The sequence below is a fragment of the Spermophilus citellus genome (assembly GCF_964194105.1).
Source record: "Spermophilus citellus genome assembly, chromosome: 7".
Lineage (NCBI taxonomy): Eukaryota > Metazoa > Chordata > Mammalia > Rodentia > Sciuridae > Spermophilus > Spermophilus citellus.
Window position 1 is genome coordinate 138,480,686 of NC_138188.1, and position 27,894 is coordinate 138,508,579.

The 27,894-nt window shown below is 34.9% G+C and overlaps 1 protein-coding gene across 6 annotated transcripts in view; it reads right to left on the reverse strand.

Annotated features, from left to right (window-relative positions):
- Window positions 1–2,295: 2,295 nt before the first annotated feature.
- Window positions 2,296–27,894, reverse strand: part of NRIP1 (nuclear receptor interacting protein 1) — an 81,877-nt gene continuing 56,278 nt past the window's right edge. For 2 of the 6 annotated variants that reach the window (XM_081300700.1, XM_081300702.1), the window contains 2 exons: window positions 16,615–16,819; window positions 2,296–9,545 (listed from right to left, as the gene is read on the reverse strand). In XM_081300700.1, the coding sequence (XP_081156826.1) occupies window positions 5,736–9,203 (3,468 nt within the window). In that variant the 5' untranslated portion in view covers window positions 9,204–9,545; window positions 16,615–16,819 and the 3' untranslated portion in view covers window positions 2,296–5,735. Of the gene's footprint in view, window positions 9,546–10,967; window positions 11,076–15,411; window positions 16,371–16,614; window positions 16,820–27,894 lie in introns of those variants that run through there. The other 4 variants (XM_081300699.1, XM_081300701.1, XR_014022887.1 and 1 more) reach the window with 3 other exon arrangements.

Consider the following 27,894-nt stretch of genomic DNA (forward strand, 5'->3'; position numbering starts at 1 on the left):
GATAAGTTGCTGTGTTCTTCCCACTGGTATTATTTCTTCAGTCCCAAAGGGCCCAGTTGAATTCACATTTAAATCCCAGCACTCTTTTTAAATGGATGACAATTCCCCCCAAAGAAAGGGAATTAAAAGGAAGAACATAGCTTAGAACAGAGGAAATGCTTACATTACACTTTGATTTTGAAGGGGATTATAAAGTTATGAAGAGGAAAAAGGATGTCTCCCACTTATTCCCTCAAGGTTTAGCTGAACACATTTACAGAGGTGACACTTGGGGATATAAAACAAGGTAGTAATAAAACTTACTAGATCAAGGTAGGGGCAAAATGGCAGGTAGGGCTGGCTAGCACACCCAATGGCTGGCCAAGGACTTCAGCTTGATTTGCTACAGAGGCAGCCCTTCAGTTGTGGGAGAAAATTGTAGTTTTCTAATTACAAGAAAATCGTCCTACTATTTCCCTTGTATTATCTTATCAATTAACTAAGGGAATATACAATCTCAGGCACTTCCTTTTCCACAAGCATTCTTAGAGGTGATCATTTTTCTGCAAAAATGAGCAAAACATAAGGTCCAAAGGGATTGTACACATTTTTCTCAAAGTTTGGAGCCCACGGTGATTAAGTTTGGCAAAATAAGAGGAAAAATAGCTTTAAAAACTAGGTCTTTTTGTCAATACAGAATCTGTAAAAATACTTTAAAATGGATCAAAAATCCTTTTCTATTGAACTATACTATTTTAGCTACTGATAGAAAGATTGGAGACACGCATGAGATGGCTTTAAAAGTACAACAGAATTTGTGGGGTTTAATTTCCAATTGTTCTTGCCACCAACTCAAGAGTACACTTTTTTTTTTTTTTAAAGCAGGGGTCTTAAACTTACCAAAGAGGGCATCTTGAAAATATGAAAATTACTGAACCAACCATTAAGAGAACTGGAGTATTAAATTAATGCTATTAATATTAATATTTAAAAGGTGAAGAATTGTTAGAAACCTTGTCTTAAAACTTTGTGCAGTAAACCACTCCTAAAAGTGAGCACTTCAAACCTATTTTCTGGAGTCAAACAGGTCAAGGTTTAGTGATCCCAAATAATAGAAGACAGTATTTGTTGATGAAATCCCCACATTGGATTGATGGGCTGCATAGCATGAGGAATTATCTGATTTGATTTTTAAAATTTCTGCATATTAAAGTCAATAACACTTTTATAGTCAAAAATTGCTGTTAATTCTTTCCTTAAAAATCCCTCAGAGGAAATGCATTACTTGATGCACTTGTCATGTTTTTCCTTATCATATAAATAAAAATATAGTTGTGCACCTCATTCTGATGGTGCATATGTACATATGAGGATCTAATTTTCCAACATGCTAATCATGTATCACAGTGGACTATATTTCTATTACTTGGACATTTTATTTTTTTGAGATCTTAGGGATCAAATCAAGGGTCTTGCACATGTAGGGCAAGTGCTTTCCCACCAAGCCATAGCCCCAGTGTATTTGATCATATTTTAGATGTGTATAAACCCGCTGAGAAAACCTGCATGGATTATATTTTAATGACTATTTTAATGCCAGGAAATGGAATTCATCTTTGGGACATCTTCCTCTTGTTATATTAAGGTCCTAAGCTATCAGAGCGTGTATACAGGCTTCCCCCCCCCCCCCCCTAAATAAAACAGTCTCCATTACTTATATATGTGTATGTATGTTCAGGCACGCACACACACACACATTCATTTTGGAAAACTATTACAGACTATTTCTCCTACTTAAAAAACTGTACACTCTGAAAATTAGATAAAAAGCCATCTGATAAAATCTTACCTTAAAACAAAGTATGTCTAACCAACTTTACTTTTAAATATTGTACAAATTATTTTCTGGTTAAAAATATCTAGTGATCATTCAGATATTGGATAATGGGAGGCTATAGGCTGATTGACTTTAAAAAAATGTTTTTTGTTTAGTTGTCAATGGACCTTTATTTTATTTATTGATACATGGTGCTGATAATTGAACCCAGTGACTCACATATACTAGGCAAGTGCTCTGCCACTGATACACAACCTCAGCCCCTGATTGTCATTTTGAGGTGTGCTTTAACTGTCCTGTTTCTAAATGCCCTAACCTCCCAGTCACTGTCTTCTTTCTCTACTTAGTTTTCTAAAAAGGGCAAAACATCTTTGAAGACCTACGGTCAGTTTCATGACCTGGAACTTTTCTGTATAGGGAAAAAGCTAAAATCCAGAGAAAGTCAACAGAATAACAATCATTTCAAATCAGAGACAATGCATTTTTTTCTCATTTATTCAAATTCACTGCAGGAGTAAACACTAAAAGATTAAAAAACAAAACAAAAAATTCACACTGCAGTATGTACAGTTTCATGACATCACATGAAGAAATTAAATTTCTAATAAAAATGACAAATTATATTACTGAGCAGGTTGCATCAAAGCTTGCTGTGTAAACCCCAGATTCTTACCATAAACGGTAATGTGCCTGTATTCCAGTATTAACAAACACTGGCAGACACCTGGTATAATATTATGTTTCCAATGGGATTTAAAAATTCATGAAAGTAGTTGCGTGAATTCTTTATGTTGAAAAGTGGTTGACTCGATTAAAAAAAAAAAATTAAGACCCTTGGATTCAAAGCACATTCTTTCACAAAGCTTAAGCCACAGAAGTCATGTCCAGAAATGGAATACTGTCATGTTAGGATGAACATCTGATCTGACTTGTTAAGACATTTTGCCAAATGCACAGATGCACAGGATCCCCCATGCACTTTTCATGCAGCAGGTAATCACAACTTAAATAAAAGATTTATTCTATACATTTGTCCAGACTTGCAACTGTATACATACATGCACAATTTTTAAACCTGTCTGATTATATTTACACTTATACATGGAATATACAGGAACCAAAGAGATTAAAAGGCTTTTCTGTTGCATTAGAACAATACAAAATATGTATTTTTCATTAAGGAAATCATTATTTACATCACCTTTAAAAACCAATTTTAACATCTTCATGTAACAAGTCAATATATATATATACATATTACATATATATATATATATATATAAAATATATACTCTCACCAGTTTACTCTTCTGTAAGATACAGTAGAGAATAAACAGGTAATGCTACCTTACTGATGTCAACGGGAGCTGTAGTACCCTTTCACAAATGACTTTATTAGGAAGAAACTGCCTCGATATCTAAAATAGTCCTTGAAAATGTGTATATGTGCATCCTTGTATCTATATATGCATAAATAAATTGAATTTATGGATGTATGCCCTTTCTTACTGCTCTTCTTTAAAATCATTCTAAACTTAAATTGGGGGACATTCTCTAGTAAATCAGAACAGTGTTCTTTGTGGTCATATTTATTTCTGTATTACATATTCTCATTCCTTTGTTAACAACAATAGAAACAACCAACCCATCAACCAACCAACTAAACAAAAAAACAAACAAAAACAGCAATGCTGGCTCTGGATGCTCTTGTCCCTGACCTAAAAGTCACTCCCTTGTAAAAAGTCCATTCTCCCTAACTAAGAGAGAATACTAACATTTTTTTCTGACATACACCTAATGTTCCAGACCTTTCACAATGCCTGAGAAAAATGACTTGCTGAAAAGTTTGTTTCTAAGTGTAGACAATGAGATTGTCACAGAACGGATACAGAACAGACTAACTATATTCACTAGCCAGTGGAATCTTCATGTCAGAATAAGCAGATGCCTTCATCTCCTTGTGATGCAGTATATTTGCTCCTATTACTGTATAATATATCCAGTAACTATTTACAAATCATTTTGAGAAAAAATAATCATTTTAGCATTTTAGAACATATTAGGAAATAACCTTTTTAATACAAAAATTTTAGAAACAATTTCAAGTAGAAGAAGTTCAAATATATTTCCTTCTAATTAATAGTTGTTATACAGTAATTTTTGATGGGTTAGTTGCTAACCTGGCTCACAACTGAAAACAAAAAATATTACCTGGTGAATGAACTGTGGATTATGAAAACTGAACTTAAAAAAAAATAAGACTTGTTTTAAGACTAACATCCCATTGGCTCAATTACATATTAAGTCCTTCCAAAACCCTTTGGATATCTGCTTTTAATTACTATTTATAACAAATAAATCCAATGGAGTTATTGTGTACATTTTCATGGATATGTGCCTTTTGTACTTTTTTGCTAATAAGTCAATCTGAGTTTAGTTCCTTTCTTGGGTTTGAACTAAATGTTTTAATCTTTGTCAGCACTGTTCTTAGGACAATGGTTTTAATAGAAGATAAGGATGTATTCAGGAGAAGTTTTCAAATCATCCTGGAATCACCTGAGTTTGGTAAGTGGCCCTGTTATTCCATCCCTAAGGCTAATTAAGTAGATGTTACTCATTAGAACACATAAATAATAGATTTTCCTGAGATGTTGAGCCAGATATGAAAGTTGTCCCCTCCACCCAATTTTTGTGTCATAAAAAGTATTCTGAACCCGATTTCCAAAGACATAACGGCAATATAGGAACTACAATATTGCAAATTTTGAGTTGACGTATGACTACTGGGGAAAATATAGGCATCAGATAGTTTCTTTACAGACTCATGTTCTGAGAAAAGTCATCAGCAATGGTTCTCAAACATCTAGGGAGCATGTTAAGATGCAGATGGAAGATCCCAAGTCCACTCAGCAGAGATCCTTGTTTTGTAGGTCCAAGATGCTGCCTATGGATCTGCGTTTTAAAACAAGTGCTCTAGATGATTCTAATGCAGGTGGTCTGAGTCCAGCTTTAAGAAATCCTGGTCATAAGACTCATAGGTACCACAGAAATGGTGAGAATCAACTTTTACAAGAGATGGCGAAAATTGTCCAAAGAAAAGCCATTTTTTGTTTCTGTTAAAAAAAATTTTTAAATAGTCAACTATTCAGGAAACCACCTGAAGATAGATGTTAACTTTCCTAATTCTGTAAAAGGAGTATTTATTTAGTAAAGTAGTTAAAATACAAAAAATGGAAATCTGCCTTTTTTTTTTAAAGGATCTATCAAACTTCCCTCAATTTTAATCAATTTTTACTAAATAGTACAAGGTTTAAAGAAATGTATATTGAAAAGGTCTGGGTGGGGGCAGACACAAAACCCTTTCTAAGTGTTTAAAAATAAATATGTTTTTTTAGCAAAAAGTGAAAAATGTAAGCATATTTTTTCTGACTTACTTTTGAATTGGATATGAGATGTGAATCATCACTATTTTTTTATTTAATAATTACCCTTTAAAGAGTTTGAACTTTAAAAACATGTGTTATGCAAGCTGACTTCTGAAATGCAAAATAAAGTACCCTAATGAAGGCAAAAGGCAGCAAAATGCATTAATCCACTATGGATGGAATTTTACATTTTAATGTATGCCTCTTATTTATGATTATAAAAGAATTTCATTCATAGGCTACTCACAGTTGTTATCTGGTGCATACAGAAGTGTTAAACAACCAGTTTGCTAGTTCAATAACTTCCTCATGACATCTAATGTTAAGCAAAAATTAGTATGCATATTTAAACATCACCAGTAACCAATACTTTTCAAAATGAAAAAAAGTTTCAATTATACCATGCTTTTCTCAAATCATGCTCTTATTTATACAGATCTCAAGTTCATACTAAGTAGTTTTAAAAAGATCCAAAGCTTGATGGCAGATTCATTTTATTCTGATTCCTTTTTTATTGTTACCACATTTCCCAGAAGTCCATACACCTCTCCATTTGCACTGTGTGGGTGAGAAGCATTATTTCCCATATGGCTATTGTAAGGGCTTCTTAAATTAAAGAAAGAAGCTTTAGTTTCTGCAGCAGGAAGTAACTCTTCTTTGATTGTAACCTGTGAGACACTTTCAGCAGACGAAGGTTCCCTCCAAATGTCCTTGTCCTGTGTTTCTCGGCTGGTAACAGAATTACCTCCTTTCTGGAGCATGTAATACAGTATTGGGTTAGTTTTGGTCAGTCTTGGAGAGTCTTTTTCATACTCATTCTTATCCGCATCTGTGATAACCCACTTAATGGGTCCCTTCTCACTGGGCATGGAACACCCATTCAAAAGCCCAGATTCTGGTCTAGACCCCACACAGCCCAAGTGCTCAGGGAAAGGAGGGCTCACAGGAGATTTTATCATTCCTGGATATGAAAATGTCCTGTTGTCCATGCAACTGTTGGGCTGAGAGGAACTGTACATCAGTCCATTTAAAGAAGAAAGGCTAAATTCAGGTTTGCTATTGGTCACATTGTTTTTGTGTCCTTTCTTTTTACTGTCAACAACAGAGTTACTCCTGTGTGGGGACAAGTCTCGAACACAGTTTTCTGAGAGAAGCAGCTGTTTCAGAACATTGAAGCTTTTACTCTCTCTGGCCCAACTCCTATGTTCACTTTCGTTGGCTGAACCATGACCAGCAGGATATTTAAATTCAAGATCATTTCTGCTAAATTTCAGCTCCTCCTGGTTAAGCAAGGATCCATAAAGTACTTCTGGAGCACTGTGATTATTTGCAGCATCAACAATGTTATTTTTCATCTTTTTAAATGGACTTTCTAATGGCTCAGTATAAAGCTTCCTTTTCTTAGGGACCATGCAAAGATTCTTTGATTCTAGTGGTGTCAGTTCACTATTTCTGTGACTCTTGTCCAAATCATCTGCCAGATAACTCTCTTGATTCTGTCTCAGCAATCGGCTTAACAGACCATTCTTTGAGAAAGAAAAATCCTGAGGTGAAACAGGCTCTGATTTAAAGTCCTCAGACACTGGTAAGGCAGCTGCGCTTCTCTGCGTGGTGGGATTCATACCTAAGAATGGGCTGCTCTTCGCATCATGGCTCAAGTGCACATTTGTATTATGTAAGTCATCACAAGGCTCAGATTTTATTTTCACCATCAATATCTGTTCACTTAAAGCTCTCTCTGTATGTTCCTGAGTACTTTCATCTCTTACAGGAATTTTTTCTTTCTTTTCACTCTTACCTTTGTTGGGATTTCCCAGAAGCAACTGGAGAACAGTACGTCTTTCTAGCAGATTTTCTATTTCAGAACCAGAAAGTCCTGGTTCCGAAACTGCTGGTTGATTACTGAATGCTATATTTTCCTCAACTGTATTTGTTTTATTTGACAGCAAAGGGCTATTTAATCTATCAATTATACCCACAGGTTTATCTGTGTTTACACTTAACAACTGTTTGCTGGGTCTCTGCTCTTCGGCTGCCATGGAAGACTGCATTCCACACTGTGCCAAATTCTGTAATAGTTTACTGGCACTGAAAGTTGTAGAATTTTGCGCACCTTCATTTTGAGCTGGTTTCTCTCCTTGTGATTCTTTGCTTTTTGTAAGGTCCATCAAGTGGTTAGATGTAGTATTTGCCATCTTTTCAGACTGAGTACTGCAGGCATATGGTGGAGAATTCCATTTGATGACCAGAGAGTGTTGAGAAAGATTGATGGGAGACTCTGCTTTGGCCGATGTAAGTAACGGTGGAGTACTCACTGGAGTAGTCCTGTTTGTACTGGGGCTTTCTATTACAGAAGTCCTTGTATAATTCTGAGTATTGAACTTTGCCACATCACTGTGTACTCCCTGAGGGCTGGTGATTTTTTCTACATTTTCTTCATTTTTATGGCCAAGTAGCAATTGAAGAAGTGTTACTTTCTGGTGTGAATTTAGCTTAGAATTATTTGAGGTATCATGATCCTCTTTGACGTCTACATCGGGGACTTTTGGATCCCAAGTGTTTAGCAAGGACTGAGTTAAATTATCAAGAGAAACAGGCTGGTCAGATTCTGGTTTTTCAATGCGGTGTTTGCAAGACAAGTCTATGGGAACACAGTTGGAATAAGAACTTTCATCACCGCTGCTGTCATCTGTAAAACTAGGATTGTTGTCTGAGTACTCATCAATAGTTGTGGGAGTACTCCCATCCTCAAAAATGCTTCCCCTCTCATTCTGATTATGTCCATTCATTGGCTTAGGTATGGTCTGGCTTTTAAGAAGATGTAAAAGCAAACTATTATTAGCAGCTTGTTTTATGTTGTTTCTTTCCAGTGAGTTCTTATAGCTTGGAGTTTTGGGAGAAGAAGGAACAACACCAATTGGATTTTGAAACGTTGTAGCGTTACTTTTGCTAGCCACTAATTTGCTTGATGTTCGTGCCTGACCATTGAGATGGCTTGACATTCCTTTTGAGATCTGGAAACTGCCTACATCCTTCTGGCCATTCTCTTGTAATCTGGCCATAGCAGCAAGTCTTTCACTTGCTGCTTGATTTGCATTTTGTGTTTTTAAAGCATGTTCCCGAGAATACTGCTGCAGGTGGGCTTCACTGGAGAGGAGTAATGCTAATTGGCTGCAGGCAACGCTAGGTTTAGGTGAGGTGGCAGGACTAGCTCTTTTTTCCACCATGCTTGCAACAGCCTGTAATCTTGCAGCACATGACAAGGGCTCACCCATGACCTTTGTTCCACTCTGTCCAATATGATGAGGCGACTCTACAAACCTGTCTCTGATGAGGTTTTTAGTTACATCAGGAAGATTGGTATCTGGCTTTTGATCTTTAGCTTTACTTTTTTTCAATAAAGTTTTTAAGTGACTTGATGCAACACCATAGCACCTTAAATCCTTTTCTACTTTTAAAGAATCATGACTGAGGGCATATCCTTGCTCCTTAAGGCTCTGCCTAATTTGTTGTGACAGGGCAACAGTCTGCAGCCTCGAGCTGAATGACTGAAGCAAAGAGGCCAGTAATGTGCTGTCCTGTTTGCCTTTAGGCACATTGTCAACCATGCCAGCTAGCAAAGCTTCCTTCTTTACGTTTAAATTTACGATGGAATCAGACAGCCTCTTCCGCTTTGCTGCATTCCAGTCCTCAGAAGACTGCAACAGTCTGGCTTTTTTGAGATGCAGCATGCCAGATCCCTGGTATGTGTGTGTATTGACAACTGGACCATTACTTTGACAGGTGGGAAATGCACTGCCAGAAATGTTAAAGTTCTGATCTTCTTCATTGTGCCCAGCAGACTTTTTGTCAACGGCAGTACCTGATCCCCCTGCAGCCTGATACATTAGTAATCCTTCTAGGTAAGTTAAAACAATAGAATCCTGATGCACATCAGAGCCAAGCTCTTCTCCATGAGTCATGTTCAATAGAAGTGTTCACAAGGGCTTGGTTTCTATTTACTTTAAAGGATGATTTTCTGTAGGTGAGTGAGATTCAACTTTAATAAGTGAGTATCAGTTTATCACCTTCCATAGCAATCAGGTAGAGAGGTACTGTTACATTCTGACCAAGATTTCTTCTGGCAATGACAAGATAAAAGGCAGGTAAATTCCAATGCAGTCTCTCCAGAGTTGATCAACTTCTAAGAAGCAGAATTCCTCAATACACAGGTCTATAGTAGCAAGCAAGCAGACAATTCTTAGTGAATATATTGCTTTTCCATCTTCATCTTTTGTTCTTCATTAAATGCAAATATCAGTAGTCTAAAAAAATAAAAATAAAAATCATTAAGTAGGGGCAAATATAAGGTCATGCTATAATACCTATAAGAAAAGAATATAGCATTTACAAGTTTATATGTGCACATATACATATATAATATGCACATATATGCATTATAGTTGCTTCTTTAGTAATTAATGCTTCAGTGTTTTATAACTGTCTTCTAAAGTCTACCAAGCTTTTGATTTTTCATACGCACCTTTCTGCAAAGTAATATGAATGCTAAGTTTCCTTTACAATTTTATACCTCCATTAGGGAGCTAGAATAGTTTCCTTACATTACTATGCACTTAGGAAGAAACAAAAGCAAATGTGCTAAAAACGAAAGAGATGTATGTGATATGGACTCATCTGATACGTCTGATGAGTGGCTGAGGCCAACAGAACACATTCACTTCTGATATTATTCCCCAAACACACCAGACAATGAATAACTTATTTTTAGAATTTTTCAAAAAAAGAAAAAAAGAAGGAAGCATTAAGAAGTTGAAGATTATTTTGTGGGCCTGTGCACTTATGACAGTCTTAATCATATACGTGAACATTGTAATATAATCACAAGTTTAAATACTTATAGTATTTACCATGACTTTAATATTAAAGAGAGTGATTCTTAAGAAGCTCATTCAGACATAACCAGTGAATGTCTGGGTCCAACAGATATTTTATTAATACTTAAGTCAATGTACAAATAATTTACATAATTATTTATACACAACCCCATAAATTTGTTCCAATTTTTAATAACAAAAAGCGTCTAGCTTTTCTGTTTCTTATTTTTATACTTTTGAAATTCAAAATACATTTCTTTTGAAAATGAGATCATAGTTTACATTGAAGAGAGGACAGACTTCTTTGTTCTGTAATTGCCAAATATTTTTCACTTTTAGATTTATGAACATCAATTACAGTGATAGATCCAAGAACTATTTTGTTTCCATATCACCTCTCTCTTTACAATCTTCTTTACACCTGCTGTCAGTACTTGTACTTATGAACAGATTCACTTAAATTTGGGTATTCAACATAAAGGATGAAATAATAATTTCATACATCATTCAAGTTAAAAAGGGCAATCAGGGTTGGGCATGGTGGCACACATCTATAATCCCAGCAACTGGGGAGTCTGAGGCAGGAGGATCATGAGTTCAAAGCCAGCCACAGGAACTTAGCAAGGCCCTAAGCAACTTAGTGAGACCCTATTCCTAAATAAAATATAAAAAGGGCTGGGGATGTAGCTCAGTGGTTAAGTACCCCTGGGTTCAAAACCAAACCAAAACAAAACAAAAAACCCAAAAAACAAACAAACAAAAAACCCTATACTGTTCTCTCACTAATTCTTGAATTGGAGAAAATCCATTTAGAATACTGTCATATGAAGATAACATGTAGCTATGCTGCTTATACAAGTCAATGGCAGTGTCATCATTCATGTCTACAGTGCTATTAGTCTCTTTGCATTCACCTTCTGTTGGAAACAGCTCCCCATGTCAAGTTTCTTCTCTAACATTCTGGACAGAAAACAAAAATTTGTGAATACTCAATTGTATTTAATAAAAACAAAATTCAGACTTCCTCCATATTATTTTTACATTCTTGAAAGTTGATGCAACATTGTAAAATATGCAAAAAGAACAGTGAAGATGGCATCAACGCGAGGACTTATTTCACTATTATGTCATCTTTGTAGACACTTCAATTATTTTTGTCTGTTTTAGGGCACTTGGAGATAAGTGATGGGCTGATTCCCAAAAAAGTAAAATGGCTTAAAGAGATAAGAAAAATAAGACCACTAAAATTCCATAAAGTTCCTCCAAATTATAAAATGTTCTGACATATATGGTAATAACAAGATACAATGTTTTATTCTATTAAAAACACATTCACTACAATTTTTCAAAAGAAAATAAGTCACATAATATGATCTTTCCTACCAGTTAGAAATGTTCTCTTTAAAAATTCTTAAAATCTCAAGGTCCAAAGAAACCCTGATAATTCATCTCTAAATACTTAACAATATGAAAATTATAAACTATATCCTTTTATTAGTTTTAAATTATAAGCATAAAAATCTTTTAAATTTGATAAAACTGATATTTTACTGATTTATTAGCATGAAGCATGTTTGGTGAGACATTTATTAAAGAAACCAAATAATAAAAAGAATTCTATGGAATCTTGACCATATATAGACAGATTCTAGGAAAATCTAAGTTCAATACACAGATTAGTTTAAAGAAATTAAATCTTAAATGTCCTGTAATAGGCTTGAATTACAAGAGTGTATTTTTCACAGGGGTGCTCTGTATGTCAGGGGGTATGTACTTGAACCATTCAATGACTAACCTACATCCCAAGTCCTTTTTATTTTTTTTGAGACAAGATATTATAAATTGCCTATCTTGCTTTGGACTTGTGATACTTCTTTCTTAGCCTCTGGAATGGCTGGGATTATAAGAATGCCAGCCACCCCACCCAGCTGCACTTTAAAATATGAAAAACATGCACTTGAAAAGTATGAAATTAGGTTGGAGTGTAAAAATTTTAAAAAACCCATAAATAATCTGCATATCAATAGTTTGTTGCCCTATGAGTCTTTAAACTAGTTCAACTATTTCCTATTTGGAAATATTTTATTAAGGAATGAGATTTTACTTAGATAAATGAAAGATGCATTTACTAGAATTACTGTATGTGGGATTGGTTTTGGTTGAGAATAGGTAAATAATAACAAAGGTTTTTCTCTAGTTGCTTTTGGATTCAATCTTACCTGCAATCAAATTCTCCCTTAAAAACACATTTAAATTATGTCACTTGGAATGTCTGAGGAATATCTCACGACTTCCAATTGTTTCCATGAAATCTTCCCCAATTTTTTTCTGCATTATCAGGTAATATCTCTTTGCATAATAAGTTTAAAGGGATTTCAGCAATGCAGCTTCAGGAGCATTTGGATTCTTAGTTTTAAAATACTAAAAACTCAGAAGGGTCACTTAATTGTGACACTCAATAGTAACTCCTATTGGGCAATATTACATATTATATGTGTGTGTATGCGGGGGGTAGGACTGGCATTAAACCTAGTACCCACCTATCACTGTGGATTATTTCATGGATGGCTTTTATATAATGCTTTTATATATAAGAAAGACACTGAGAGATTTCACTTAATATTAGTAGGAAAATATTAAAGTATAAAGAAGATTCCAAAGTCCTACCTATTGAACTTTTTATTTAAATAAATAATAGAGATCCAGGTAAAAACTTTAGAGAATGCTTAGCGTTCTCTAGTGTTGATGTTTTAAAATCTGAACAGGAAACACAAACTCAAGATTAATTTAACAGCAGGATATAACACCAAACATTTTACCCAAATGGAAGAATGAGCTTTCCAAACCAAACGACATGAAAAATTAGAATACCTAAAAAACAATACTTCAATTTCTTAGAAGAAAGGAAAAGTAACATTTTAGATAAAGACCCTGAAGCTTCTTTAAAAAGTGAAGACTGCCAGGAGCAGTGGCTCACGCCTGTAATCCCCACAGGAGGCTGAGACAGGATTGTGAATTCAAGGTTAGCCTTAGCAAAAAGCAAGGTGCTAAACAACTAAAGTGAGACACTGTCTCTAAATAAAATACAAAAAACAGGGCTGGGGATGTGGCTCTGTGGTCAAGTGCCCCTGAGTTCAATCCTTGTTTACCCCCACCCCCCAAAAGTGAAGACTACAGTGAATTCCTTATTCAACAGACTCACAACAGATGAGCAAAAGAATAAGACTGAAATTTCATTTATTAGAATATATTTCTAATTTCTTGAAAAAATAAATTAAAATTAGTATGTCTTTTGATAGAATTTGAATTACTCCAATGTATTAACTATCTTTGCAGTATTACCTTCATCAAAAGTAAAATGTGTGGTTTTACAGTTTAATAGGTACCATAAAAATGAATCTATTTAAAAATCTTCTGCTCAGGCTGGGGTTGTGGCTCAGTGGCCGGGCCTTTGCCTAGCATGTTCAAGGCCCTGGGTTCCAGCCTCAGCACCATATAAAAACAACTAAATAAATAAAATAAAGGTATTGTGGCCAACTAACTAATATATAAACATTCTGCTCAATTTAGGGTCTCAATATGAAATTAGACTTTGAAAGTTTCTTGCCCTCTCCCAGGGGCTCTCATTTTAGGTATATAAATACTCTGCAGAGAAGGTCACATGGAAACCACTGACTGATGCTGCAACAAGTAAGGCAGCCACACAATTGCTCTCCATCCCAACCTGAGGGACTTACATAATTTTGCCCTGGGGAAAATATGCTTCTAAATTCCAAGTCCATCAGCTTTAACTTGCTTATCAGCTGCTACCACAGGAGTAACACAGTGCCACTCACAACCTAGTAAAAAAGACAAGGAGACACTACTGCTTGACTGACTTAAGTGTTCAAAAAAGGGACAAAAACACATAAGGATCTCTTCAACTCCAAAATTTTATTCCCATGATTCCAATTTGGCAAACTGTAGTTATAAAAATGACAAGCATTTTAACCAGAAAGATGATATACTGTCAGAGTTGTGGAAAGAACCCTCGTCAATCTGTTTTGTTGTGTTCTTAGTGAATTCTAGAGGAAGCAACTGGTTTTGTAATAGCCATAGACCTTACCTGCCCAATCCTCCAAAAGTTACTTATCATCACTATTTTTTTAAAGTAGGTCATAAAATTTTAAGTACATGTTTATTTAAAAGCTAAATATGTACTTAAAGTCAAACTGGTACTTTTGCTTACTTCATAAGGACTGTATACTGAATAAAATACAAGGAAATAGTAAAGAATTAGGATCCTTAAGGACATAGATAAATGCAAAAGAAAGATGGAATAATTGTCCTGGTGAAAGAAACAAATATCCTTATAGTTGATATAGCAAAATAAAAGTGGAGAGGGCTTCTTTGTTCTGAATTAGTCTCAAAAGGCTTATGTACATACAACAAATTAAACAAATATATTATTTGCTTTATTCTGCCTTTATAGTTTCTTTAAAAGAATTAAATTAATTTTAACTATATTTTTTTAAATCCAGGAAAAAACTAATTTTTACAGAGAAATGAGATTCATCATTAGCATTAATGTCTATTCATTGTTTTCTTTTCTTAAACAATAGTTTCTCTTTCTATGAAGTTTCAAAATTATAGTATTTTCTAGTCTCTATTAAAATAAAAAATATAATGGAAAATGGTTCTTTCTTCTATTGGAATTGTTTTGAATGTTTATAGTATATACATACAGGGACATCCTTTGAATGGTAAATCCAATTAACCTCAACTATGGTTTCCCTATCCCTAAAATAGATTTTGACATACAGACAGAAGCCCAAGGTCAAGGTCACAGATCATCAAGAAAGATTACCAGCAGACTGATGTAACAGCTGGCATTTGATCAAAGCTCCTAGGGTTTTTAGTAAACTTAGCAGACACTCCTCATTTACTCATAGGGTACACTCTGTTTTAAAAAATACTCCACCCACCTTAAACGTTTTCATTGCTTTTTATTATAATGTGAGTTCTGCTAGTACGGAATCATAAACAAAGAAGAGACCTGTGTGTTTGTTAGAATTTTGAATTTTTATGTGTGTCTATGTATGTATGTATGCATGCTATGCATATGTGCATGCTATCCATATCTGCATATTTTAATAAATACTCTTGGCCATGTTGTAATTTTGAAATTAATGTAATTTATAGATCTGTAGAGGATATAGACCATACTCTCTCACATCTTCAAGCCTTTGCTCCAGTGGAGGTTGAAAGTAATAGTATGTTACAACTTCTTCCTAAACATACAGATTTAACTACAAAGTCCCGGTTCAACCAGAAAAGTTTTATGCTGTATCCATAGTCTTCCATGACAATTTCCAAACCATACACATAGGGGAAGAAACTTCAGTTATCATCAAGGGATCAAGAACAATAAGTGATTTTAACTGAGTATATTATTGAAGAATTCAATTAGCTAACAAAACCATGCCTTTATTGCAGTGTTCAAACAAGATAATGAATTTATTTTAAGTTGCACTGTATGATAATAGTTCTTGCTGAAGCATTCTGATCAAGACATCATTTCCTTTTTTTCTTTTCTTTTTCTTTTTCTCATGATTCTGGGGATAGGATCCAGTGTCTCACACATTCCAGGCAGATGCTCTATTACTGAGCTGCATCCCTTGATATAAAGAAACTATTTAAGGATTAATAATACTGTTGGGGCAAATTTATACTATAAAAGCTTTCCTTGTTTAACAACTATCACCTGCTATACTTTACGTAATTTGTAAATTACCTATGACACATGGACATATAAATGTTCTCAAAATAAAAAGGAAAATATCAAATCAAATTACCAAATTAAATATCATGAGAAAGAAACTTCCTTTACTATGCAGAAGTAGACTGTGGGTATACTGAAATTACGGAAAATGGATGATAATCTGTACATTAAACTTTGATCAGAAACTCCACTGACATTTTTTTTTGAAAACAAACAGAATTCTTTATAAAATAGACTATATTAAAGTTTTTTTTAGAGGAATCACTTATCAATTGACAAAAAATATTCTTTACTTGCTGCTATCTGGGTGAAAATGCTGATTTGCTATGAATGGACCATGTACTTTGATTTTCCAGAAATGATAAACATTATGTGACATCACTCTTGCCAGTACTGGCTCAGAACAGATTTTTAGATCAAAACTTTCGGCAGGATGTGGAAGATAAGTGTCTCTACAGACATAATCCATGGACAAATGGGCACAGCAACAATATCTGTAAAGGGAAAAATTCAATAAAAATGACAAGGTCCCACTACAGATAATTAATAAACAAAACCAAATAATCTTATACACACAAGTTCTGTATCTTTACATATTAGCAGATAACATTAAAATATGCTCTTCAATTAGGAAGATAAAGCTACTGGTATACCATCACTGGGCCATTACTTTAAATGGTTTCACATACATTTAAGAAATTTTCATGCACACTTTCCCCTGACCTCTCTTTTGCTCACCTGTATATATAACCAAGTGTTTGAAGTAATAAACTCAGTTTAACTGAAGAAGTAACTGTTAATCAGAGATCCAGCTTTGTTGTGTCCAGGTCTGACGTGTTCACTCCCTACTGCAGTGATGGCTTGCCACAGGTCTTGCCATGGCACCCACAACACAGAGATACAGACGAGGTAGTTGGGAGCTTAAGAGGAGGACTCCAGTGAACTGGAGGAGAAACAGGAATAGCAGAAGTCTAAGTAACATAGGGAAGGGCTTTTCTGACTTCACTGGACCAAAAATACTTCAGAACAACATTTTCTTGAACACTTAAAATCATCAAAAACAAATACTTAGTATCTATTATTCATATAATTTCATAAAGTTAAATCATTTTAATACAAAAGGACTATATACTTTAGCTTTAAAGAAATCTTGCATCGCTTTTCCAGGTTGGTTAGTTTTTTGAGATAGAATGATGGTGTGTGCAAGTATACATATACACTATACTGATCAATACACTGCTTAGCAGTTTAACTCAATATCAATTATTTAAATCCTTGTATCAATTTCTTTCTGTTTATACTTTGTTTTGCCGTTTGCTCTTTACTGTATTTTCAATTATAGCATTTATATAAAATGAATATCTAGATTTATATCTAGATATTTTAATGGTATAGGATGTAAGAAAGAAACAAGAGAGAAACAGGGTAATACAGATGAAGAAGTAGACTCATTTACTTACTGGCCTTCCTCCCATTTGTCCATCTAATCCCTATCATTATCATCATTTAATGAAATATATCAGAACAAAAAATGCTTAGAGAATGATTTAATATATCATGATTTGATATATTAAATCCCATTCACTTACAATCAAGCTAAGATACAGCCTTTTTGGTTTTTTATGTTATTGTTGTTGTTTTTTGGTACCGGGGATTGAACTCAGGGTCACTCAACCACTGAGCCACATCCTTAGCCCTATTCTGTATTTTATTTTAGAGATAGGGTCTCACTGAGTTGCTCAGCATCTTCACCATTGCTGAGGCTGGCTTTGAACTCACGCTTCTCTGGTCTCAGCCTCCTGAGCTGCTGGGTCTTTTTCATTTCTTAAGTCTTGGCTGAGGACACATCCCCTCTCCAGGAAGCCTTCCCCAAACTATAGACTAGGGGTAGATTGTCTGTGCCTCTATAGCATTCAGGGAATCTTTCAAATCATTCCACTTACAAAAGTGCATTTTGGTCTTTGTCTGCCTACCTCCTGACTACAGAGTAAACTCCTTATGGTCAAGAAATAAGTCTCTGTCATCTTTACAGCCCAGGACAGGTGACTGTAGCATTCCCAGTAGAACATGCAGGAATTCAACCTCTTGGAGCCTTAGTTTACAAAAGAGGTGTGGAGGGGAGGGGTTGTGATCCTAAGGTAGCTCAAGATTGTCTGTGTGTGTGGTATTGGGGATTGAACCCAGGGTTTTACACATGACAGGCAAGTGCTCTACCACTGAGCCCCTTTATTTTAAGACAGGGTCTCACTAAGCTGCCCAGGCTGGCCTCAAACCTGTGATCCTCTTGCCTCAGGGTGCAGCTGGGGTTATAGATATGTGCCACCACCTCTGACTTACCTCTGATATGATGTTATTTCTAATGTTTGGCTTTTAAACTGTAATTATCTTTTGAAGACTAAACCTGAAAGATTCAAGCCAAATTCAACAAAAACAAGTGTAATCCATGTAGGTCTGCCTTGAACACTAATATAGGACAAGTCAACATATCGCCATGCCTTTTGTACTACTTCTTACCATGCTGGCATGTTGCCATCAACAGAAATATAAAACCAGGGAAACCACTTCTTTGACCTGTATTAAAGATTAAAGTTCAGGTGCATTCTTAGTTTTTGTCATGGTATTAAACATTAGTGTTTCTCAGGTCTGAGAAAGCTAAGAAATCATATGGGTTTGGAAGAGATCTAACTTTTGATATGAATAAGACTGAGAAAACTCAGTTTTCTAAAATGTACAGCAAGACACTCTTTAATATGTATTAAAAACAAAACATTTCTTATTGTATTCCAGAAGCTATTTAGACATTTGTTTTAAGCATTTGGCTATCAAATCAATATTCTTTGACTATCATTATAAAATGGATTTGTAAGTACTTTATTCACTTGGATTAATAATTCATTTTTAAAGCTAAACAAACATCCCATCCTCCAGAATACTAGATAAACAACTTCGTAGGACTTGTATAAAATTTAAGAACAGCTATTTTTTTTTTTTTTTTTTTTTTTTTGGTACTGGGGATTGGATTCAGGGTACTCAGCTGATGAACCACATCCCCAGCCCTATTTTGTATTTTATTTAGAGACAGGGTCTCACTGAGTTGCTTAGTGCCTTGCTGTTGCTGAGGCTGACTTTGAACTTATGATTCTCCTGTTTCAGCCTCCCAAACCGATGGGATTACAGGTGGCCCACCATGCCCAGTAGAAGAGCTAATTCTTATGGAGTGAAATCTATTTTCCTCTAATGGGTCTATCGTCACCTATCATTTTCATAACATTATGGCTTACTAAATGATTCTCCAAGTATGACAAAAGCACACCATTTAAAGGTTAGATGAGAGGTAAAAGACAATCTCTTATTAATCAATTATCTCAAATGATGCTTTTTCCCCTTCATAACCTATCTGCTAACTCTGGTTGCCCAGTTTATTTCTGAAAACCTATAGTGACCATCAAGTGTCTTCTAAGGTGGTTATCTCTTGGGATAAAATGGTTCTGGGTTCAATTTCTGGCTCTTTCTATTATTGACTAAATCACTTTAACTTGGGCAAGTTAATCACTCTTAAAGTTTTTATCATCTATAAGCGCACAAAAATGAACACTTATTTCATACAACCATCTAGGGAATGTATATGACCATATTTATACAGCTTGGGCACAGGACAGTGCTAATAAGGGTTGTCCCTCGTTCAAAGAATTTGCTCTATATTTGTACAACTGTAACAATATAAAATTCTTTCTTGGACAGAACTACAATGTCTCTTTAGTCTGATTATTGGTCCTTTTGGGGAGTTAGGAGACAAGACAAATCCTTCAGTTGCCTTTCAAACATTATAACATAGGTGCTGTGTTCCACTAACTGGCTCTCACACCACCATAAGGTCTAGATAAGACAGTAAAACCCCATCGTTGAAAGCAGCCTAGCAAAGGGCAAACAAAAGAAGACAAATGTTCCTGGGTTAGTCTGTGGTAGGTGCTGCAAAGATATAAATTGTTGGTTATAAAACCTCTTGGGGGCTCTCTGCATAGACTACTTACTCCTACTAAATGTTCTATGCACTTAGAAAGCTCTGCCTTTTCATGGGTGCTTTAAACCTTAACCCTTCCTCAAATGAAATACCATGGTTATTTTTTTTTTTAATTCTCCTCATTACCAAACAAGGGCATTAACAGTCAGAACAATTAAGTGACTGGTTAATCATCCAGTAAGTAGCTGATCCAAAACCAAATCATGATCTTCTGAATTTCAGTCTTTCCTATTAAATTGCCACAGGCAATAATAAAAATGGATTTGAAAACATTTGATAGATCACACATGTTTGGAGAACTTTGAGAATTTTAGATTACTTTTCATACTCTAAAATTTTGTCTCTGCTATTTTAAGTCTCTTGTTTTTATTAGAAAGGCCACAAAGTACAGTAGTTACAAGAACATCCTCCGAATTCCTGACACTTCAATCACCAATGAATGATTTTGGTCAGTTTACTTATCCATTCTGGGACTCGATTTCTTTAGCTGTAAAAATGGCATAATAGTATCTACCCATAAACCTATTTTATTAAATGAAATGTATAATATCTAGCATTTTCTAAGCACTTAATGAAATTTAAGTATTCTGTTATTTATAGACATAGAACTAGATGGAAGAGTTTTCTTAACATTTTTCAGCTTGCTTGTCATCCTATATGTTCCTCGATGGTTAAGACTATTTTTGTCTTTGTATTCCTATGCATGATACTTTAAGTATTTAGTACACTCTGTGTATAATGTGAAAAACTTAAAAAAAAATTGGGGCATGTGAAATAATTTACTTAAACTATCTAAATCTTTAATTTTATAATCTTATAAGACAGAGAAACTTAAAGCATGGAATAACTTCAAAGAACCTGTTCACTGACCCTCAGGGGACTGTATCAACCTTGCGAACCTGACTGAAAAGGACCAGTCATCTCTGTGCCTTAGAACTGAAATTCTGAGAAAGACAGAAGACTTCATTAAGGGTGGCCATAATGAGACATTTCATAGGCAGGATAGAGAGGAATCAGTATACTGAGAGGAAAGAAGAAAGCAGGTGTGCAGTGAGAAGCAGAGATGAAGAGGGCAAATGAAAGAGAGAAGAGCAGCAAGTGATTGGCGAAGACTGCTTTCAAGGAGGTGCAGAGCAAGCCTGTCACTGGGTGCCTGTCACTGGGTTCCTGTCAAGCCTGTTAGGGACTGCTGCATGCCTCTATTATATCCCCTAGTATTTAAGCTTGCTTGTGGGGGCTTCTGACCATGTCATCACAACATCACTATGATTCTGTACTAACAATATGCATGCTAAACTGCACCTTTTATTCATGGTCCTAAAGAACTCTGTAAATATCAATGCTCTTTTTTCTAATTTTTCCTATACTAAACTTCATGTCATGGTTAAAGAGCAACATGTATCTCTGAATTTCAAAGGAGGTAGGCTAACACTCCAAGAGGTAAATAAAATGCCCAAGGTCATTCTTAAGTTTGTAGGGGCACTGCTGATAACAGAATTTCAGATTTCTTATTCCCAGGGGCCTGCACTAACCAATAAACCAGCTGCTTCCCTTGATGAAACTAAAGTATGCCAATTATCCAAACTGTGTAGGAAACATTGACCAAAACAGGGGTTAATTGGACATTGGTTGTTTTAATTCCATAATCAGCTCTTTCCCTGAGCTACCCTGGGAGTGAATAACATATCTTTTGCAGGAATGGGAAGGAGGCCAGCACAGGCCATCTGGCTGAACATGTCCTTTCGTCAAGTTATCCTTACAGCTGTGTGAAACTTACTGTGGACTTGTTGAAGAACTTTATGGTACTATTTTCCCTCTGTTCTATTAAATTTAAATGTAGATTAATTTTTATTTCCAATATTAGCCAGCAGTACCACTGATTATGAAGTTGTTACACATACATGAACAGAAATGGTCTGAGCATGGGTGCATGTTTGCACATAGGGAAGAGTGGGTGCTGGGGAGATGAAGTCTGAAAAAAAAAATTTTTTTTTTTTTTTTAAATTGAACTCAGGGGCATTTGACCACGAGCCATATCCCCAGACCTATTTTGTATTTTATTTAGAAACAGGGTCTCTCTCAGTTGCTTAGTGCCTCACTTTAGCTGAGGCTGGCTTTGAATGTGCCATCCTCCTGCCTCAGTCTCCTGAGCAGCTGGGATTACAAGCTTGTGACACTGCACCTGGCTGAAATGTTAAAAAAAAAAAAAGTTGCATATTCAAAAGGAGGGCAATTCAGATGACGGCCAATAGAAAAGAAACAAACCAATTCTTTACACATGGGATCTACAACAAAATAATGGTCTTCCTGTTAATCAAGGGAAAAAATACGCTGTGAAGCAGCACAGGTACCTTATTTCTTTACTTCTCCCACTTTGTAATTTTGCTAATTGACTACTAAGGGACTACTAAATTCAAGAATACTTCTTAATACATCAGAATCAGATGCACATCTATAACATGATTTTAGTGCCACTAGCCTAAGAGCCACTCCAGCCCATAAGTGCTATTTTTTCCCTACTATTCCTTCTTGCTTCCTGATTTCTTCCTCTTCTTTTTTCCATTTTTTAATTCTTCAGGCTTAAATTATTTCTACCTCTCTTACTTATGAACACTTCAGGTATTCAGAACTACAAAGGATCCTGACTGTCAAGAAGGCCAAATTCTTTATGTTGGGAATGGTACAGTGGAGTGAGATGGTGTGACTGCACTTAAACAATACAACTATAAATGCCTAACTGTGAGTCAGAGCTGATTGATCATACAGCTATAGATTGTACAGCTCTGAACAGGGTTCAAGAGAACCTTGAGCATGAATGGATGAAAGAAAAGCAAACTCAGAGAGAACGCCTTCACTCAATATACAACCTCAGTACTGTGTCAACCAATTAGAAGAAAAGGGTCTATGAGAGGAAGCAACAGCAAGAACCATACAAGAGGTGATTGCATCTTAAGGGTGATGTCAGTATTTATGCCAGTATGTGAGCAGTTATCGGAAATGAATTACTAAGTGGGTTGGGTGAATGCTGAAGTTGGCCAGCAAACAAAGACAGGATGGTACTTTCTCAGAGGGCTAGACTGCAAAATATTAGATAAGTGGATCTTGATTCAGCTAACTTCTACCATCCCTAGCCCCTAATTCTAGCAGAAAATGAGCATAGCATCTAATAGTAAGCAGCCTGCCATCAGAGTAGAATCCAAGTTTTCAGTGCGGTTGAGGAGATTACCCTGGGTCAGGAGAGGTCAGCTGTACCCAGCCCTCTAGTGCTTCTATTGTTTCTTTTCATGTTGTAAATCACTGCGTTTTCACATCTCCAATTCTTCTTAAACTCTGGCCATCGTGGTCCTACATTATAGCCCTAGCCCAAAATGTTTGAACAACTGCCTAAAGGAAGGAGTCAGAAATACTAATTATTCTATGGTGGAATAATCAAGAAAAAAAGGCAGGCGTTTCTATTCCTGTAGTTCTACAACTACTTCTCACTCAGTTCCTTCCTCTTGTCATTAACAGGATGGGGATGGGATCAACAGAGGAAAGATGAAATCTGGCCATGCGGTCCAACTCTTGGCACTCTGAAGGTGTGAGGGATTTTTAAGAAGAAGAAAAAAAAAGCATGTGATTTTCTATTTGTGCCTTACTCTACTCATTTGAATGCACACGTCCCAGCAAGATCCTCATTAAGATTCTGCTGCATGATCCTGGGCTCCAGTAATTTTACCTCCATATTATAGTTATTTTACCACCATATTATAAAGACCTTATTGAGAATATTCCTAGTACAGCTAAACCTAATCACTCTGCCTTTCTTTGCTCTACCTTTTAGGACTGATGCTCTTTTCAGGACTAAAGTATGTATCCCCTCTGTAGATGGACTTAAATGTCTTATTTCAACTTCCTTCTTCTCTACAAAAAGAAAGACATTTTCAAGTGTCACTCCAGATTCGTTTGCATTTGTTTTTTTACCATGGGTAATGAAAAGAAATTAATTAAAATATATGCATTAAATCAATCACATTTTCAAAAAGTGAACAGGATATAAAAGTAATATACTTTTCTATGGAAAGGAGAAAATTAAAGGAGACAAGGGGTTCACCATTGTATTTACCCACCCTACAACATCCCAAGAGCTCAGATATGACAAAGATTCACAAAGATAACCCCCAATATGAAACTGGAAGATGACTATAAAAATATTGTCCATTTACATTTAAGATGGTAAGAAACCACATCTAGGATTAAAAACAGTTGTTTTCCCTTCAATAACTTTTTTCTTTTTTCCCTTCTTTGACTATATTTTCTCCTCTATTCTGAAGGTCTTACAGAGCCTAAAGGAGGCCCATTTTTTTTAAATAAACTACAGAGGTAAGGATATCATTTAAACAACATAACCATAAATTCAGTTTGAGTGTGGTTTATAATCGATTGCTTGAAATGGTTGATAAGTTTCTGCCTTCCACTTACATAAAAGAGTATCATTCAAATTTTTACAATCAAAAGCTAACTATTTTCTAAAACAACAATAAAAATATCCCAGTAATAATCATGGGTTTGCCACAAAATAATTAGCAAAGTTGATTTATCAAGAAGGGTGCCTTCCCTCGAAAAAAGTATGTGTATTACAGGAAGCATGACACAAAGGGGAGAAAAAACTACTACCTGATGTTAAAAACATCTACAGTATATACTAAAAAGAAGTACCTAAATTTGGCAATATTTTTCTTTCACATTATATTTAATAGCATAAACATTATGAAGTAGAACTAGTTGGAACCTTTGTTCAGAATAAAAGGCTTAAGTGGAGTTCTATGTAATCAGAAAAAAAGGAAGAACAAAAATGAGATCAGAACACACATAAATTAAAATTTGCCTTGGATCTCTACTTTTAACTATATAATTTTTTAAAAAGGGCCAGCAGATAGCCGATACTTGCCAAAACTTGGCAAAATTTTAATTGAGAAGAGTAAAACAAAAATGGTTAACTATCCTTAAAAAAACAAACAAACAAAAAACTCTGTTCAACAATCAATTTTTAGTTATTATAAAACTGTTGGTATGAAAAACACTTATGCAATTCCAGAGGGGAATTCTGTATTTGGCACTGTTAAGTATTTATATCTTTATGTTATCAGTGATGAGCCTGGAGACAAAAGATTAGAAATAACAAAATCAAGACCAGTATTAACAACAAAAAAAATGGGGCTGAGAAAACTCTTACACTTGACTTCATAAAACTATTTTACTGTATTGGTTACTCACAGGACTAGATATCACTATAATCCACCAATTGTCAATCTGAACAATTTTTTTTAATCTTAACAATTTAAAATTGAAATCTAACAATTCAGATTCTCCGTGATTCACTTTTGAAATAGCTTCATTTTATACTCTCCAACAATGTTCACTATAAAAAAATTCTCACATTTTCATTTCTAAAAGATACAAGAGCTTAAAAACCTAACAATGGGACTTACCCCCTGCTTTGTGACTGGGTGAATCTGTCTGAACCTCAGTTTAGTATGTACAATATCAACTTGCCTAATAGAGAAGTTGTAAAAATAAAAGATGAAATGTATATTCAACATCCAATACAGTGGTCCTTGAAAAATAGTTCACTTTTTTGCCTCATTTTGCTACTTATATCTGTGATAGATATTTATTTAATTGTTTTAATTTGATATCTAAATTAGAACCATGTTATATATTTTATTATCCCTTGGTAGTTTCTTATAAATAAATATCCATGATGAAGTTTAATTTATAAATTAGGCACTATAAATAATAACTTATTTATAATAAGTTATTTATAATAATAACTTACCATGGATCTTAGCAACCTCAGGATGATTTTTTCCTTTCCTTATTAAAATCAATGACTTCCAATTTTATACTTAAAGGAAGCACTTTAAGTCTTCTTTGGCATACCCAAATTGCTAGCATCACTGTGCTTTGAGGACACTATTAAGCAAAATAAGGATTACTTGGACCCAAACACTGTGACACAATGACAATATGATAAATAAGATGGCTATTAAATAAATAACAGGAGGATAGGGTATGCAATGTGGACACACTGAACAAAGAAACAATTTGTGTCCCACTTGGGAAGGAATAAGATTTTATTATACTATTAAGAAGAATAAGCAATCTAAACTTATGAAGTATTCTGGAATTTTACACTTAGCATTTCCAGAACATAAGTGACCTTGGGTAACTGAAAACACAGAAAGCAAAACTGTGGATTGGGGTGTACTACTGTAATCCAAAACCTTGTATCATCACAGAGTAGTGTAATTAACAACAACGACAACAAAAAACGAAGACTTAACAGTTATTCCAATTTTAAATTAAGTGGTGGTACTATAAATACAGCCTCTGATCCAAATAAACAAATGGCAAATTTAAGTCGCACTCATGCATACAGATACATACATTCATACTATATGAAACGCATTCAGATAAGCAGAAATCCTAATATATACTTGAACGATTTGAGTTTTAGCATAGGGTCTATCAGTACTTAAAATATTTACTGTGGTACCTTAGCTTAAGTACTCTAAAAGTCTCAAAGTTTTTTTTGTTTTGTGTTTCCATAAAACATAAAAATAAACCCTATTGCAGAGAAGAGTTGGAAGGATTAGCTGGGCTATATGACAAAGTTTCTTTAACAACAAAATACCAAATAATTACTTGAACCAAGCCATTAAAAACTGTTGCAGTTTGTCAAAACTCTTAAATTAAATCTTTAAAGTTATAAATGATTTTTAAAGTATTACTATTTCCATGAAATATAGTGTTCTAGATGGTTGGCAGAGATTTCATGTTTTATAAGAATTTTAATATTTCATGAATATGATAAAAGATAATTCTTACATATATATAAACCCAAACCAACGCATATACCCATGGCTTATGAAATTCTATCAAAAAAGACAGACTACTTTATCTGACAACTGCTGTGATCACTCATTTAGCTGTGTCTATATTTTTATTGTACCAATTTCCTAACTGGCTCCCCTCCAACACAGTCTCCAAATTGTAGCCAATGCTACTTGTAATGGTGAACCCCTTGATTAAAAACTCATAATGGTTTCCCTTTTCACTTAGAATCGAGTCTGAATTCCTCTCTAGCCTAAGGTCTAGAAGGCATGGCATTAAATGTCTCCAGTAAATCTGACCAACCTTATCTCATGCATCCAGTCTCTTGCTTATTACACCTTTCTAGTCAGGCAATGCCCAGCAGAAATGCAATGAAATACCTACGTTCAATTTTAAATATTTAGTAGCAACACTTAAAAAAATTAAGAAGGTAAAATTAAAGTATATTTTGTTTAACCCAATTTATCCAAAATGTGATGGTATCAATATAAAATTTTCATGATAATTTATATTTCTCTTGTACACTGGCATGTATTCATTTTACCCTTCTGTGTAGCTCAGGTAGGGAAAGCCACATGTGGCCAGTGGCTTTTGTCCTGAATGGCACAGCTCTAGCTACCTAGATTTCCTTTGATCCCAGAACATGGATGGAGCTTTTGTGCTCTCAGGCCTATGTATATACTTGGCTCTTCCTGTGACTGACTCCTTTGCCTCTTTCCATAACTCAATTTAAATGTCACTTACGACAAACCTTTCCCAATGGTCTTTAATAAACCAGTCTCCTGTTTATTCTTTGCAGAGCACCCAGAGAACACAAAACTTCTCTCGTTCAGTAATTATTTTTTCTTGTTTACCTGCTTTTCTTTCCTTTTTTTTAAAAAAACATATTTATCACCTATCTTCCACCAATAGACTGTAATACCTATTACATGAGGACAAGGACTACTTTTATTCTGTTCACTATGAGCATGATTGAGCCATTAACTTTTTGCTCAATAACACGTCTAATCATGTTCCTTGTCTGACCACTTATTTATATACATAATTCTGGGAAACAAGTGGCAGACAGGCATACACACACACATACAATTCATATATATAAATTATGTAAACCAAATAAA